Source organism: Polypterus senegalus, chromosome 13 (assembly GCF_016835505.1).
Source record: "Polypterus senegalus isolate Bchr_013 chromosome 13, ASM1683550v1, whole genome shotgun sequence".
Classification (NCBI taxonomy): domain Eukaryota; kingdom Metazoa; phylum Chordata; class Cladistia; order Polypteriformes; family Polypteridae; genus Polypterus; species Polypterus senegalus.
Window position 1 is genome coordinate 162,102,392 of NC_053166.1, and position 17,830 is coordinate 162,120,221.

Below are 17,830 nucleotides of genomic sequence, written 5' to 3' on the forward strand. Positions count from 1 at the left end.
AAGACCTGGCCCTGTCAAGCACTGGGGTGCAGCCCACCCGTTATGGGATGCCAGTCCATTACAGGGTCCGCTCACTCTGACTCACATTGGGCAAATTTTCAGACTCCCAATTAACTGAACCCCTTCTGGCAGGAGCAAAGAAACTCAAGTGCCCTGGGAAAAGTGACACGGACCCAGGGAGAGGCCCCAAAAGTGGCTAGAGGGGGTTCTGAGCAGTGCCACCCTGCACTGATGATGGAAGGAGTCATGCCCACTCTCTTTTTTTTTAGTGCCTTTAAATGAGGCTCACCGCTGTGGCAGAAGACAACATTTAGCCACTAGGTGGCCACATTGGCAAGTCTAAAAGCGCTTGTTGATTTCCGTGGGCGACAGCTGTTTGATCACAAGCAAAATGGGGGCGGGGCAGCCTTCCTGTCAATCAAGTGCTTCCTGCCACCCAAGACCCTCCTTAGTCCTCTCACGGGGTCAAATCAGCACAAGCAGCTGACCGCCCGAGTAATCCACTTAAGAAGATTTGGAAAGGCTGGAAAAGTCCCTTCTGGAAAAGAAAGTAGGGGTGGGGGATTAGGGGGGGGAAGGGGGTTGTGTTCTATCCTGGAATCCAAACCCACCCATGAATTTAAGGGGGAGCTTATCCATCCAGTGTTATTTTCTGTTTAGTCCATCCTGCCAGCACCAGGCACAAGGCAGGGATGGCCTCCAGATAGGCTGCACCCTCACCCACAGATCATGTGATCTCGTCTTTGTGCTGCAGGGTGTAGACCCCCGTCCCCAAATGAAGCCCCAGCCGTTGTGCCACTTGGACATCGCAGGCCTGCTCAGATGACATTTTCCGACCAGCCGTTGGTGTGCCCTTCCCGTGTGGCTTGGGCCGAGTCTGAGGGCGTCGAGTGCCCCCTGATTGCAAACACCTGGCTTTCCAGTGCGTTGACCCCACAAGCCCCCACACTCTGGCAGCCAGTCAGGTTGCAGTGTGAGCACCGGGCAGAAATATGTGACGGATTTGGCAGAAGGTCCTGGTTTGAAGCCCACGACTCGGAAAAGCCTCCGTGTTCCCACCTCTGGAAAAAAGGCAGCGAGACATCCTGTGGTGCACCCGGCGCTGCCAGTGACCACCAGGCTACAGAGACCACCGCCATTCAGTACTCGCCCTTTGGACTGACCACAGCCGCTTGTGGCCACCACTTTATCCTCACCTTGGTTCGAGTCCTCGCCTGTTAGGCTCCTTATGTTGCCAACCGCATGATGAAGTCTTTGGGACCCCCAACATTCTGCACTTCTCTCATCTTTAGATAAACTGCAAATTACGAAAAGACAAAACCACCCCGTGGCTTGCTGGCCAAGGCAGAGGACCGGAACTCAGAAGGCCTCGGGTTCACACCGTCTACACTTTCACCACTCAGGCCAAGGCTGACGCAGAAGTCATTGGGGGGAATAAAAAGACCCCTGTGCTGAAAATGTGGGGCCAAAGGAAGGTGCTATATAAGACCACCACTCCTGTAGTCTGTGCCCACTTCACCTTCTGGGCCTACTGATATTTAACTGCTGAAACCACAAAGCATCTTGGAAAAATGCGTGTGCATGTGGAAAGGCACTATAAAGACCCCCGAGACCACCACTGACGCCCAGTGTGACCCCCCCAAGTCACGTCATCTGCTGTTTCTTTAAATTCAAGTAAAGCCCCTGACGAGGGCACTATATAAGGTGAGAAGCCAGCAGAGCTTCACCAGTGTGACCCCCCACAAGTCACGTCACTCGTTAGGCGGAACATTCTTTAAGGGCCTTGAAAAGCCATGTCTGGTGAAAGGCGCTATATAGAATCACGAGGCCTGTCATTGAGTTGCTGTTTCATCGATCCTGCCATCTTCCCAAACCACTTATCCAGAGTTAGGTTGCTGGGCAGCTGATGCCAGTCCCACCAATCATTGAGCCCAAGGCAGAAACAACACCTGGACAGGGTGCCAGCCCATCACAGGGCAGACAAAACACAAATCCAGGACCAAATTAGCAATGCCAGCTCACCCAACCAGAAACCAGAGCCCCCAGAAGTAGCCCACACAGACATGGGGAGAACATGCAAACCTCGGTCTCCTTACTGCGAGGTGGCAGCACTAGCACTGTGCCACCCCCTTATGTCATTCATTTGAAAACAAGCACTCGCCTCACATATATAGCGCCTTGGAAGGGCCTGCCTGATGAAGGTCACTGAAGAGGGGCAGGCTGAGCTCCAGATTGCTTCACTGAGTGACCAACCCCCCACTCCTCCATGTCTGATGAATCAGGGACGTCTGTTGGGATGATGTGTCCCTAGAAAGGCACTATACATAATGACCAAGTGACAAGTTGTGTCCCCCACGTGTATCACTGTGTGACCTTGACCAGGTCATGTCTGTAAAACGCTGTACACAGAAAGCGCCTTTCAACAGTGTGGCCAGTAAGAGGCGCTGCCCAGACAAGGGGTCCGCCTCACAGACTCTGGTTCAGCTCCCGGGTGCGTGGAGTTTGTATTCCTCCCACAGTGCGGAGACGTGCAGGTTAGATGGACTGACGCTGCTAATTTAGCCCCCGATGGGTGTCGGCATGTTCACCCTGCGATGGGCTGGCACCCAGTTTCCTACTTTGCCCCCCCCCCAGTGCTTCCCTGCTCTTCATAAGCGAGTTTCAAACGCAGGTGGATTTGCAGTGTGGTCTTTATGTTGTGCTTAAGGGGCGTGGCCTCCTGTAGCCCCACCCTCTGGCCTATATAAGCCTCAGCGGCTGCAGTCGCTTCTCGTGTTTAGCATTTTGGATTCTTCTCCCTTTGGATGTCCTACCATTTGATTTTTACATTTTTGACTGTTTTGACGACTTTATTCTTTTTGTTTTTGGATGGTAAACTCCTTATAATAATTATTTTTGCTATGGGATTTAAGGGGTTTTGTGGTTCCCCTCTTCCCTCTCGGAGTTTTTCTGAATTTGAAAAGTCGTCTCCTTCTCGTTGGGCCTGTGCAGGCCAAAAGCCTGCTTCTTGAGTGGAAGAGTTTTGTAAAGGCGGGGAGGAGCCATGAGGAGTGCCAGGGTCAAAACAAGCCCTTCGGCACGGTGGTGTCAGCAGTGGGATGGGCTGAACTGTGAATGATGGAAGTGTGTGTGTGTGAGTGTTAAACAGTGTCTATTATTGTACTGGGTGGCACAGAGGGTAGCCCTGCAGGTTCGCTTCCCGGGTTCTCCCCGTGTCTGCGTGGGTTTCCTCCCAACGTCCAAAGACATGCAGGTTAGGTGCATTGGTGATTCTAAATTGTCCCTGGTGCGTGGATGTGTGTGCGCGCCCTGCCCGGGGTTTGTTTCCTGCCTAGCGCCCTGTGTTGGCTGGGACTGGCTCGAGCAGACCCCGTGACCCTGTAGTTAGGATATAGCGGGTTGGCTAATGGATGGATGGATCTTATTTTACTGCGACATCATTCATCCCGGCGAGGCGTTTCGTGTATCACATCCTGGGCAGGAGGTGCAGGGTGCAATGCCAGAGGTTGGTTATTCACTATGTGCTGCCAGCGGGTCCATGGGTTTCAATTGCAAGGCTTGTGCTCCTATTGGCGGCTGTTTTCCTTATGCCCATTTTTCTAATGTGTGTATTTGTTCAAGTCTGAGCCACGATATAAGAATACGGTGCATGAATTCAACTATTGTTATAGTTGTGGCTTTCCATTTTATCGTCTTTATTTCTTTCCGAGTAAAACATTGATTCAGTGACTCAGCCGATAACTCGGAGTAAAGGCCTTAATGTGTCCGGCAAACCAAACTTTCTCATGCCGACTGCACGCAGACCACATAACGAGCGCCAAACAGTGTCTGAATACTCGGCGTCACCTGATGAACAAAGGCTGAAACAAAGCAGCAGCGTAGTCGGCAGGACAGAAAGAGCAGCAGAACCCCGTGAGACGTCAGAGCGCTGCGATTAACATCCATTTTATTTACATGATGCACTGAAACATGATGACATTAAACGCGAAACATAGCCAACCTGTCCATTTCCATAATCCGCTCTGCCGAATTTAGGACCGCCAGGTGAAACACTTGGACAAAAAAACAAAAAAAAAAGTCACTTGATCCGAATAGGGCCTCGCCATCCTCAGCCACTGTCATTGCAGGTGGTGGCCAAGTCCGTCTGCAGCACATCCATTGAACGTGAAGGGTGCCGCAGCACGTCATCCTGCTGTCCAGTCAGTCAGCTCACTGCAGAGGTGGTCCGCTCACCCTCAGCCAGACGCCATGAACTCATTAAGTTGAGTATTTAAATATTAAAGGAGGGCGGGAAACAAAAAAAAAAAAAGCCAAAGCAATTGTGAAGAAGGTGTGCTTATAGCTCCCCCTGGTGGCTTAATACTTAAAGGCACTCTAGGAGTTCTGTGACAAAGCCAACGCATTAGATAGCGGCTGCCGTACTATAAGATGTGGCCACAAGTGCGTGAGCGCACATAACCCGACGAGGGCACAAGGCGGCTCACGAGAGAAGAAAATAAACAAAAATGAAATAAACACTGCGCTTAAGCAGCGGCCGCCACGGCGGAGACGTTAGTATCTTACGGCGAGTGAGCAAGTGGTTATAAGGATGCAGTCCTCAACACGACATATGCGCCGTGCCGCCTTGCTGTCCTAAACGTTCACACGTGTCGTGTGCGTATGCATCAGGGCACCAAGCGGGTCCACGCTGGGCGCAGCCGCCAAGTCCGTGGAATGCGGTCAAAGCGTCGCTCTTCTTAAAGGCTGGCCAGCCGCCTGTTGGGCTCCCGTTCGCTCGGCTGCATTCTGCCGCGGTGGACACGGGGATGCCGGCCCTCTCAAAAGTTGCTGAAGATCTCGTGCTTCTTGCTCCAGTCCATCGGCGGCGCCTGTTTCTTGGCCCGTTTGGCGTGGGCCTTCTCTTTGGCTTCCGCCGCCGTAGGGCTCAGGTTAAGGCCGCTTTCTCTGAATGGGTCGTGACCGATGGACTCTTCTTTAACCTGTGGAGAGCAGGACACACGTTAAGGGGTCTGGTGTGCAGATGGCCACACGGTCAAGCAGGTCATCACTCTCTCAGAAACACACAAGAAGGAATGAATAAGACATGGCAATGTGCGGACCTGCTGGAGCCGTAGCTTAACCAGGTGCCATCAGTGCTGGACCAGGGGGGTTATTGAGTGGGTGGGCGCCAGTCCACCACAGAACACGCCAATGAACCGCTCACATACGTCTCCAGGACACACATGCCACACAGAAATAGTGATGCCACTCCGTATCAGCAGTAGCATTTGGTGCCCGCCTGTGCCAGTTCTAAAAGAATTAAACTCACCTTTGGACTGCAGAAACACAGCTGTGGCACAGCTGTACTGGGTGCGCACAAAGTCCGTATACCCCTATCTTTTGGAGGATTTTGAAAGCTAAAGGTTACCTCTTAGGAATCCAAAACATCCCTCCATGACCTCTGCACAGCCGAATGCGCCGCCAGGTTCTCCAGCTCACGTTCTGCAACATTTGCAGGGTGACTACATGTGTCAGATGATCACGTGGGGTGGGTTATGCTCAATTTCTTCAAAGAAAGGTGGATTTTCTTTTCCCCAGAAATAACACGTTTCGATTGCGGGAGCTGCGATGAATCGCGCACTCGTCGGAGAACATAACCCTTTCCCTTCTCAGCATTTGTTGGAAATTGGTGCAGCATCAGATCACAAGCTTCCTGACGTCTGGCCAAGTCGGCATCTGATAACTCGTTAACGTGCAATGGGCGCCGACATTTCACTTGCAAGTCCTGTTTGATGTGTTTTCGCAATGTCGATTCCACTGTTCCCAACTCGGCAGCACGTTTACGAGTGGATTTCATTGGGGATCGTTGGACAGACTCTGCCACATCTGCACACGTTTCATGCCTTGTGGATGGTCTTCCACTTAGCGGCTCATCCTGTTGCAAAAGCCTTCTTCTCCCACCGCAACAACGTCCTCTTTGTCGGCGATGCCTTCCCAAAACGCACAACAAAATCATCCATGACATTTTTGATCAATTTCCCAGTAACAGGCCGCTCATGAACCCACACAGTGGCCACCAAGCGCTCCTCGATCGTGAAAACACTTGTGTCATCCATCGCTTTGTCTTGGAACGACCGCCACGTTGTTGCGCTTTCTTGAGCGGCAGCAGGTGGCAGCACCAGACGGGATGTCGGAAATACCGGGAAGATGGCCTGATGTCCACAGGAACCAAATTGTCATTGTCATGGTTATTCCTGTAATTGCTCCTAAAGATAGGGGTGTGCGCACCGTGTACTGGAGAAGCCACCTGTGGCCTCAAGTGTCCAACAGATGGGCCAAAGACCTCTGAGATAACATTAAGGGGTCCTAAAAGCACAGTCATGACGCCCCAACGGCCACGAAACGCGGCAGCAGTAGACTGACCTGCTCGAGAGAGTCGCTCTCCGGTGAGTGCTGCTCGCTGAGTGAGGACTCGGAAGTCGAGTTTCCATTCATCTGATGGGGGAATAAAAAAAAAAAAGAGAGAGAGGAATGGCGATGCAAAACGTCACTAAAATAAAATGAACAGGAGAAAGTGAAATCTCTTCAAACCTTTACCCATGATTCTCTTCCCTCATCGGTGTATGCAAATGACATAACACCACCAATCCAATCCCCACAATGACAACGGAGAGGTTCTGTAGCGCCAGGAGCGAACGCAGAGACGGAATTCCAACGAGTCGTAGACGGGGGTTGGGTTAAACAGCGGAGAACGAGATTTGAATGCCCGTTTTACCGTAAGCCCACTTGAGAGACGCTTAGTCTTTGAACTCAGGTGGGCTGCAGCGCTGCAGTCTGAGCCCCGAGTTGCACTTCTTTGATCGTTTTATTTACTTTGCCCCCTCTGTGTCTCTGGTGTTGTGCCAGTTTGATCATTTTGATTATTATTATTATTATTATTATTGGATTATTTTGAATGTTGCAGCCTATAGTTTTTTTTTTTTTTGCCTGACCCCAACCAATGCTGAAGTTGGGTCGGCGCCCACACACAATTTTCAACTCCAACAAGTACGTAAAGACCTCAGGAGGGCTGATCTGAGGACCACCCTGAACCGTCCAGTCGGTGGGCTCAACGGGTGGGGACTTAATCAGCTGTGAGCTCACGAGCCGCACTTACTCATGCAGTCGGTGTCTGTGCTCAGGGCTGGATCAAGACCCCCCATAGACCCCCACAGCTCACTTAGCCATGAGGCTCTGCATACACTCACACCTTAGGGGGCAATGTTTTTTCTCTCCCCCCGCCATGAAAGCTCCCTGATGGCAGATCTGCCCGTGGCTGTGCTGGAAGGCACCCCGATGTTAATAGCGACCCACTTAAAATGTGACAGCCCACCTAATGGCCGCCTACAACAGTCAGCACCCTATGGGCTTCACCTTCAGGTTCGCCGCACGTAATGTGGCTCTATAAATTCACAAGCTTGTGCGTCTTCTCTCCATATAGCGCCTCTCCTCACGACTTTATTAAAATGTCGTCTTTCCAGTAAACACCTTATGAGCTGTAAAATCCCAATTATCGAGGGTCTTACACAGAATATCATGGTTGACGCTGTATTTCTAGGTGTACTGTTTTATGTCAAGCAGACACAATTGGGGGGTTACCATCCTTTAGATGCCACCAACACCAGAGGTGGGCATGGTTGGACCTCCCTCCCTTAACCATTTAAATGCCGTTGAGTTCACGTGCCACACACCCAGAGCTCATCATTTGGATGACCGTGCAGATGTTCTGCAAACACACGTGAAGCTGTCAGATTCGGCCGACTGACCTACCTGTGGTTTTGGAGATCCGTTTGTCATGCTGGGGGTTACGGCATCTGAAAAAGAGAGAAAGAGAGCAGGACATGAGTGGCACGGCGAGACCCTAATAAATGGAGTTCACTTCATCCTACTGAAAGCAGCCGATGGAGTCGGCAGCCGCCATTCACGGTGCTGTCCAGTGATCGCACGTCATTCGTCGTCCAGGGATGTCTCGCAATCTCAAAAACACCAGGATATTACGAGGCTCTGTCATTTAGGCACAGGAACGAGGAAACATGGAAATGAGTTGTGAGTCCGGCGGGCACCAAGTGGTCAGCTTGTGTCCCCCCCTCCCTTCTCACTCATCTCTCCATTTTATGAATGCAGCAACTGAGGGGACAAACGCTGGCCAGGACACCTGTGCTCTCTCCGTCACTTCAGAGTCCCCAGGAACCCCACTTGAACCCGGGGACAGGGTGCCAGCACAGAAAGTCTGCCTGCTCACGTCGACTCATTTAAAGAGGACGTCAGTGAAAAGGATTATGTCTTGCACTTTATATAGCGCCTTTTCTTGATGAACACCATCTCCGTGCACTTTACAGGGAAATCATTTTTTTTCTGCATTTGTACAGTGTAAGCGCTGGAAGGTGAGGAGGCTCCCACAAAGTCATATGAGACATCGCTGGTGGCTTCTGTACTGTCATCGTCACAACAGTTTATATAGCCTTAGCATAACAAAGGCCACGTTGTACAGTTCGTCCATAAATGTCCTCATAATACTTCACTGTGAACTCTGGTGGACTACTGAGTCACACAGAGAGGAGGGCAGGGGGTTCACTCTGTGGATCTTATATAGCGCCTTTCCATAACGAGCACCGTCTGCTGTGTTTTATGGGTAAGTACAACTGATTCGTATCTGCGCAGTGTGAGCTCTGGCGGGTAATGGGTAGGACTGAAACATCATCACCAGGGGGCCTCATGTATAAATGGTGCGTATGCCCGTTTCCACGCTCAAATCGCGATGTATAAAACCTAAACTTGGTGTAAAGCCGCGCACTTTTCCACGGTAGCTCATACCCTGGCGTACGCAAGTTCTGCACTCGGTTTTGCAGACTGGCGGCACCCAGCGTCCAAGCAGTGCTACTGTTCCTGTGTGGCTACCCTTTCTTTTTTAGATCCACGTCCCTGATGCGGCTTTATAAATACACTGAAATTAACAGCATATTGTTTATTAGTTTAATGCATCCGATTATAATTAACCAGTAACCAGTAATATAATGGCCCAGGGAATAGCCATAGTATTCCAAACACCAGAGCTGCTTTAGCGTTGTTACTATCACTGCACCTTCTTCTTCTTCTCTCAGATGCTCCCTCTCACTGCACCACTCGCAGTATTTATATCACTGTATCCGAGTGTGAATCACAGATCTACAGCAGCTGGTCAGAAAGAGAATTATCAGGATACAGCATCAAGCACACGCTGCCTCAGCCATGCACACAGTCTATTTGAACCGCTTCTCACACGGCAAACGCTTCAGAGGCTTTCCTGTACGGACCTCGTGGTTCACAAACAGTTTCATCCCAAGAACTCTAAACGCACTCCATCAGTCCATCAACTGCTCCTTGTAGAACTGTTAGGACCTCACTGTAAACTTACAATACAGTTATAATATTACACAAACTGAGCCACTTTCTTAAGCGCGTATTTACAGATGATGACGATATCATTTGCATCAAAATACGTTTATTATGTTATACAGAAAAAACTTGAACTTTATTTAAATTATCTATATTGTTAATAAACAAACACGTGAGGACACGGTGCCACAGCGGTAGTGACGATCTGGCGCTCCGTTCACGGATTGTTCCTGCCTCGCGCTGTATGCCTGCTGGGACTGGCGTGGCACTGGATGGATAGAATAATTAAACACGTCCACGTATGAAGATATTTCGATGTTCCTTAAAGGTTTTGAAGAATCGGCGCTCTAAGCTTACAGATGGCTTAACGTCTGTTACAGAGCTGATTGTGTGGCGACTGGGCATTTGGAGAAAGAAAAGGAAGGACAGGAATTGGGGGTCAGTACGTTTGAGAGAGACAGGACTGCTGCAATAAAGTATTTCATCGACAGTCGCGCATGGCACAGCCAGCATCTTGCGTGAGACGTGAACAATCACTGCGCCACCCTCCGTGTTCCCATGTTTAATAACCTGCTTTAACTCCTATCATCATGAAACTGATATCACGTATACATCTCAGTATTTCAATTATTCAGAGAGCTGGAATATCACGAATGTCATGGATTCTGTGTCCTGTCAGAGGAAGAGAAAGCCCAGAAGCGCGTAGTGATTTACACACCGGGATCAAATACAAAACAAAGCATTTAATGTGCGACTTTAGTTACGATGTGATTTGAGAAACTAGTAAATGAAACGATTTAAGATGAAGTTTATGAAGTTCTACTTTAACGACCAATTGAACTACGTGATTAAAGTGGAAATCTCGTGCTTTTTTTCCCCACTGTGTCCCTATTTTTTTTTTTCTCTGTACCCTAATAAGTTTTCATGTGACACTCAGACTCCTCCCCTTTTCACGGTGACTTTGATATCTGACAACTTCTTTTTTTTTGTGAGCTCTCGAGTTTCTCCAACACGCTATGTCACTCGATCAACTTCCTTTTCTTGTTTATCCCACTGTTTAAACCAACAAACGGTATGTTTTTTCTTTGCCTCCACTTTGATATTCTCTGAAATTCTATTTTCCCTCGTGCTTTGGCCGTTGTCTTTTCACAGAAGGCTGAGCTTAAGGGCTATTTATATTGATTTGCATATTCAAAGAGGCGTAATTCTGGGAGGAGTTGGGGCGGGGCAGCAGGCGCGTGCACGTGCGTTACTTTTCACACTGGCCGGGATTTATGGAGCAGAACGACGTGGAAGTTGGCGAACGCACAGATTTATGCAACTGGATTTTTTTGTGCGTACGAACATTTGCGCTTTTGTGCTTACATCATATTCTAGTGTGAATTCTACGCACGGCATTAAGCATGAGGCCCCAGGACTCTATATAGCGCCTCCCCATGTGAATACCAGCCCAAGCTGTGTCACAGGCGTGATGTGGACTCAATCAGGGTCACTCAGGACTTCAGTGTCATGGACTGTTTGGCCACTAGATGGCCCTGTTGTCCTAACGCTGGTCTTGCTCCCTTTGTATATGCCAACAGTATTAGCGATTCCCAAACTTTATAAAGCGCCTTTCACTGATCACACCCCATCACCCCAGTGGCAGTGCTCCTGTATCCATAAAGAGTGACGTGTGTGAGGGATGCCCGGCAGTGGTAGGTGTTGCTTCAAAGGCTGACCATTTGTTTCCTGTGCCTGACATCTTTCATGTGGGGCCAGCTGCCCACCCCGATGCCCACATTGAACATCTGACTTCTGCCGAGCTCGCTGGTGTCTCTCCAGTGCTCCCCCAGTGACGTCCTTGTCTTTCCAGACCCACTCCCCCTCCCTAATCCCAATTTGTCTCCCAATTGCAAACATTGTCTCTTACCCATCACGTGGCTCTCCGTCGGGGTGACGTCCAGCTTTCTGAAATAGTCGTCCGCTTCAGCGTCCACCACCAGGAGCCGCACCTCCTCACCGCTGGCTTTAATGAATGCCACGACTTCCGAGTGCTTCATCCCCTCGATGTTGATGCCATTCACCTGCAAACACAGCATGGTGAAGACCGTCAGCTGGGCCTGCACCTTGAACCTTAGCGTTAGTATCTTATGGCGAATGAGTTATAAGGATATAGTCCTCAACACGATGTACGTGCCTGTATAGCGCCTTTCGCAGCCAGTGACAGTAAAAGACGCTGGACACAAAACACAGCACCCTGCACACCAGTGCATCCATCCATTATTTTAATCAGTTTGTTCCAGTATGATGTCAGTGGACATTCTTCATTTCACACCTGTGTTGTGAAAGGTGCTATATAAAGAAAGAGTGACTGATGGCCGGCCGACAACACGGCCTTGGAACTGAGCTCTGAAGTGGATGTACTGCCAGTGCCAGGCTGAGGTGGGCAGTGTGTTTGGACAGTGGGCAGTTATGGGCACCACCAGTACCAGGCTGAGGTGGGCAGTCACGGGCACCACCAGTGCTAAGCTGGGCAGCATGCTAGAACAGTTGGCAGTCATGGGCACCAGCAGTGCCAGGCTGAGGTGGGCAGCATGCTAGGACAGTGGGCAGTCAGTCATGGGCACCAGCAGTGCCAGGCTGAGGTGGGCAGCATGCTAGGACAGTGGGCAGTCATGGGCACTGCCAGTGCTGAGTTGCTACCCGCATGATGTACCCTGGCCTATGTAGCCAGGATCTCGGTGCGGCCATGGGGGTCTGTTATTCGAACCTCCTGTTCTCCCATTCACACATGCATGCTGAGGTTTGTGTGTGTGTGTGAAAGGCACTATATACAGTAAATGTACAAGGACTGACTGGGGTGACATTTACCAAAGCCGAGTATTAATGCAGGCTCGTCCACCAGGGGGTGCACTGCTGACTCCTTTACTGTGGAGGGCACCAGCTGATTGTCACGTCATTCTGAACCCACAGTGTGAGCTCAGGATCAGAAACGCGGGGTACACGGGGAGGCAGGTCAAGGAGAAGCAGCAGCGGGCCGCACAGAGACACAAGTGACGCATCCTCACGTGATAAAGGAGTGAAGGAAATCACATTTGTGACCTTGCGGCCTTATATAGCGCCTTTCTTTGTGTATGGCCGCTTCTTCGCTAATCCCACAGTCCGAGCCCCGGCTGGTGAAGCGAATCCTTGACTGTGAGAGAAACTCTGGTGTCATATAGTGCCTTTCTGTGCAGGTGTTTGAAATGATTATTAGTTGACTGACACCTTCATCATTCCAGGTTATGATAGGTGAAGTGGCTTTCTCAGGGTCACACAATGTCACTAGTGGGACTTGAACACACAACCTGAGGGTTTGAGGTCCAGAGCCACACCACACTGCCTAAATGTTCTGTCTGGTGGTCTCTCCCATAATTCCACAATCTGAGAAGCAAGTCCTTGCATGGGTGCTGGATTTGTAACCTTGTGCTGTTATATAGCGCCTTTCTGTAAAGATCATCATATCAAGGCGCTTTAAATGTTTACCAAGCTGGTGTTACCCCAAATTCCACAATTAGAGCAGTAGACCAACTCAGTGGGCTTGTGTTTCCTTATCTGTATACATGGAAGTCAGCGGTGGGATTGAGTTGCGGATTTAATGTCACAAAATAGTGAAGACATCACCAATGGCTTGGCCCACCAATCGCTGGGGTGCCAGTACCGCCTGGTCTTTGTGACACATACGATGGCACCTGACTGGTGTAATGAGCCTCAATTCACTTTCATTCACTCACTTTCCTTTGTGACCCCCCCAGACCCCCAATCTTATATGCATCAGTGCTTCACACCTTATTATCAGGTCCAGGTTTTCCACTAGGGGGCAGCACTCTACCAAGCATTTCAACAGATCCAGTTAAATCAGAAGGTTTCAATAATGAAATCATTTTGCTTTATAGTGCCTTTCCATGACACATTACAGATATGGCACATGCTTCTTCATCCAACACCTTTACTTGATACCTGGAGCTATAAGCGTTGCCAAGCTTATGCCCCGGTCCCAGTGGATCATTTCTCCAAGGTCAAGCTGCCATCTGCCCCCAAATCGTTATACCCTTTAACTGTTTTGAAGCCAAAAAAGCCAAATCAGTTAAAAGTTCACCAAGGCCACCAGATGGTGCCTTTCCCTGCTCCATATGGGATGAGTGACAGGTGACTTCAGCAGAATGTCACCCTCTCCACCAGCTGACCCTGAGGTGACAGACCGATCTGATCACAGTGACCCATTAGCTGCCCCAACACAAACACTGGCCCCTGATAATGGCTACCCAGAATACCTAGCAGCAGGTCATGTGTCACCCCTTTCTCTTCCCCAGCGGCTTCATTCTATTGCCTAGCAACCACTCGCTTTCACTCCAGTCGGCGAGCTGCCAGTGAGAAGTCGCCGTGCGGCACACCGAGCCAACAAGAAAGAAAGAAAGAAACAAAAAAAGAAAAACAACAAAACAGAAAAAGTTCTCCTGGTGCCAATCTGCTTACACAGCCTGAACGGGCAGCTGAAGCGCTTGGCACGAGTCTGTGACCCCTGCTGACCTCCCCACCCCCCATGGTGCAACAAAGTCCAACGATGAAATATTTAAGCGCAGGACTGAGCCATTGTGAGGACGCCGAGGGTTTCAAGTGTCAGCCTCTGCGGGCGGTTTTGTTTAATATTCATCTTGTTTATGAGGCCTAAACGCAAAGGAAAGCAGGCGGGCGCTCAAATTTCAAAAACTTGATGGGCGCAGCCGTCCGTGGCTCCCTGGCCCTCCACCTCCTCCACCTCCAAGGAGATGCAAATAGGCTCAAAGAGGAAAAAAGTCAGGGGCTGAGCAACAGCAAAGCGGCCGCATGTCGCTAAACTGGCATGGCGCAGGCCTCGTTCATTATTCAGTGCAGCGGGCGAAGCAGCCAAGCGGAGCGGAACAAACGCTCAAGGTGCCAGGCTGCCTACTGAGAGAGCGGCTCGAGAGGTGTGCTGCGCCGATGCTTGTGAGCCTTAGTCCTTTGAGATGGCATCAGGCTCATCAAACCACTGTGCCCAGTCACGCAACCAGGTGCCAACGTGCCCAATTTAATCATCACACCTGGAGAAGTTCTCAGTATGGACTTGTGGCCGTCTTCCCAAGCTAGTTTGTTATTATGTCGGGCAGCAATGGACAGAATCACAACGAACCCTGGCAGAAGGGCACAGTAGACATTGATAAGGAAAAAGGGTAAAATAAGAATGGCAGGGACATGACGGGCAGAACTGTGACAGTTATTATGAGCTTTGAAGAAACAGGCAGAATTACAACAAACAGTCACAAAGTGGGCATGAATATGATGTGTCTGGGCAGAACAGTCACAATGGCTAAATCCCATGGATAGAATCATAGTGGGCACTTAAATAAGACGACGACGCAAGCGACATTGGCATAGCATTAAAAGTAACACCTGGGTACAACTCATATGGACATTTACTGGGCAGGGCAGTCAGAATTACGAATCACAGTGGGCAAGGGCAGCATTGACAAATGTCAAAGCGGGCATTGAACAAGTGGGTGAAATTACAAGAAACGTTGGCACAGTGGGTAAGAATGGACATTGATAATTGGCAGGTATACACTGGGCACAGTTTTCATGGGCACTGACAGAACAGGCAGGGCTGTAATGCACAGAAACACAGCTGGCATTGACAGGGCGGGCAGAATGGTAAAGTGTGGAGCAACAGTGGGCAGAATCGCAATCGACATTGGTGCAGCAAGCCTTAATGAAATTGGCAGAGCCACAATAGGCAGGGACAAAACAGACCACAAAAATTAGGTGGGCATCGTTAGGAAGGGCAGAACTGTTATACATGACGTCAAAGGGGGCATCAAGGAAATGGGCAGGCTCACAAAGGGCACAATCAAATAGACATTAACAGAAAAGGCAGGGATGTATTGGACAGCATCACTATGTGGACAGTAATCACCACGGGGATTAGCACAGAGGGCATAAGGACCACAGGGTCACAGTAGACACTGACTTGACGTCACCTCAGGGTCAGACTGGCGTTTAGGCCGAAGCCTGCTTAACATTTGGGGAAACACTAGGCCTCAGACAGCCTGGGGCTAGATTTTGGAGGCTAGGGCCTCATTTGTACTATTCTGAGGTAAGTGTTTTACAAGATGTGGACCAGCAGCCCACGCAGCGGGTATTTACAGCAGCGGGTATTCACTTAAGACAGATGTCTGGCTTTTTTTTCCCCCATCACATTTTAACCGTTGGATCAGTTGGCATCATATATCTGTCTTGGTCATCTGCCCACTCTCTGTCCCTTCATCCCATTCTCAAAGCAAGGAGCCCTCCCTGGATGGGCTGCCCATGCCTACACCCGCACACATGACCAGTTCAGAGAAGGGGAGTGCCTCCCACACACACACGCAGGGGGCACACAGTTACCTCAATCAGCCGGTCCTGTGGCCGCAGTCCAGACTTGTCAGCGGCTGAGCCCTCGTCCACCGAGCGGATGAACTGCCCGGGCTTTGACTTCTCACTGTGCAGGTTAAAGCCGTAGCCCACGCTGCCCTTCTTCAGTTGGCACAGCCTGGGGTGACATTCTTTGAGCAGAGGAGGTCGAGACACCTGTGAGGTTCAACATGAAAACAAGAAACGATGGTTAAGTCATTGGGCTATTGGACTGGACCACCAAGTCAATGGCCAATGGCAATGTCACCTAGTCACCAAGCCACGCCCCCTCAAATGCCCTACCTTCTCATAAAGCCATCATTTATACCACATGGTGGGAGTTACAAGTGGGCAACATGCAATGTGCCGATAGAACTGACGTGTGTGACATTCTCGCGAGGACTCAGAGAGCCTCCTGTTGGTCCATACGTGTGTGTGTGTGTGTGTGTGTGTGTGTGTGTGTGCGCGTGCACACGAGTGCGAGGTCCTTAATTTACAATCATTTGAACCCCAAGTGAGTCCACTTCACCAAACAGGCCAAGGCATACATGAACACTGTGGCCGACCATTCACCAAAATCACCCAAGCAGAGTGGAGGTCTCTGTGCCGCGCTCATCAACTCGCTGCAGGCCACCGACAAGCACACTGATGTGACGCATGTGTGCCCCAGGAGTCATTGTTTGCCATTGTCCTCACCTCAGTGTCGGCCATTTCCCTGGTCTTATGTCCCAGTGTCCCCAGCTTAAGGGTACTTTCCATTATTTTGTCATTCCTCTTGTATCTGAGCCACTCATTTTTCATGTACTTTAGTCTGGCAAATAGGAGCCACAAACACAGTGAAATGGGTGCAAAGCCTCCCGATTGGACCATGAAGACAGGCCAGGTACCTCACCAGCCTGCACCAGCAGACTCGCCCAAAATCCAGCTGCTCCCCAGTGCTCTCTGGTGGCTTCAGCCTAGCAGGTCCCAAACAAGGAGAGCTGGCAAAATAACAGAAATGTCCCAAAATAAGGCAAAAAGAAGGAGGAAGACCATAAACCCCCAGCTTGTTTACAAAAGGGCAAACAAAAATATGGACTTCTTCACAAAAACACAAGGAAAAGGTTGAAAAGCAAAACTAGGCGGTCCAAGACACTGACTTGACGTCACCTCAGGGTCAGCCGGGCGTTTAGGCCGAAGCCTGCTTAGCGAAACACTAGGCCTCAGACAGCCTGGGGCTAGATTTTGGAGGCTAGGGCCTCGTTTGTACTACTCGGAGGTAAGTGTTTTACAAGATGCGGACCACCAGCCCACGCAGCGGGTAGTCACTTAACACAGATGTCTGGCTTTTATCTTGGAGAACTTTATGGAGTGGGCACAACAGGAAACAAAATGTAAATAGTCGTAAAGCCCAGTGTGCAAGAAATAAAAAGCAGATTTCCCACAGCTGCATTTTAGTTTGTTTCACTGGCACCAGATAACCGACATGGCGACAAGACGCCAGGTGGAGACAAGCAGAAAAAGGCAGAGGTTGGTATAAAATGCTGCCAACAAGGGGGCACTGTACCTCAAAACAGTGATGGTGACCTTAACCTTTGCATAACACGATGCCAGTGCGTCACAGTACTGGGGGACCCCCCAATTTCAATCCTCCCATTGCTGCATGTCTGCCGCTCAAGTTGGTGGCATCAGGGTTGTCCAAGGTGACCAGGTGACTGTAATAAGGCATTGTGGGACCATTGTGATTCCAGAAGTAGACATACCAGAGCTTGAAAGCGAGAAGGACAAGGGTTCAAGTGACACGAGTCAGACAGGAGCGTCACATTGGAGAGTGGCATAAAGAGGTGACACTCTTTCTGCAGCTCTCAGAGCCCTTAGAAATCTTTTAGTGAGGAGTGGCATCCATCTGGCTACCCAACCATCGAAAGCTGACCGATGGAGTGAAGCCAAGATGGTCGTCATTCTGGAAGGTTCTCGCCTCTCAGCAGAGGACTTCTGGAGCTCTGTCAGAGTGACCACTGACCACCCTGGC

General features: G+C 50.1%; 1 protein-coding gene across 1 annotated transcript in view; it reads right to left on the bottom strand.

Moving 5' to 3' along the window:
• Positions 1–3,888: 3,888 nt before the first annotated feature.
• LOC120542059 (Na(+)/H(+) exchange regulatory cofactor NHE-RF2) overlaps positions 3,889–17,830 on the bottom strand; it is a 47,184-nt gene continuing 33,242 nt past the window's right edge. The window contains exons 3-7 of the mRNA XM_039774177.1: positions 15,814–15,996; positions 11,303–11,456; positions 7,789–7,832; positions 6,403–6,474; positions 3,889–4,979 (exon numbers count right to left, since the gene is read on the bottom strand). Of these exons, the coding sequence (XP_039630111.1) occupies positions 4,818–4,979; positions 6,403–6,474; positions 7,789–7,832; positions 11,303–11,456; positions 15,814–15,996 (615 nt within the window). The 3' untranslated portion in view covers positions 3,889–4,817. The remainder of the gene's footprint in view (positions 4,980–6,402; positions 6,475–7,788; positions 7,833–11,302; positions 11,457–15,813; positions 15,997–17,830) is intronic.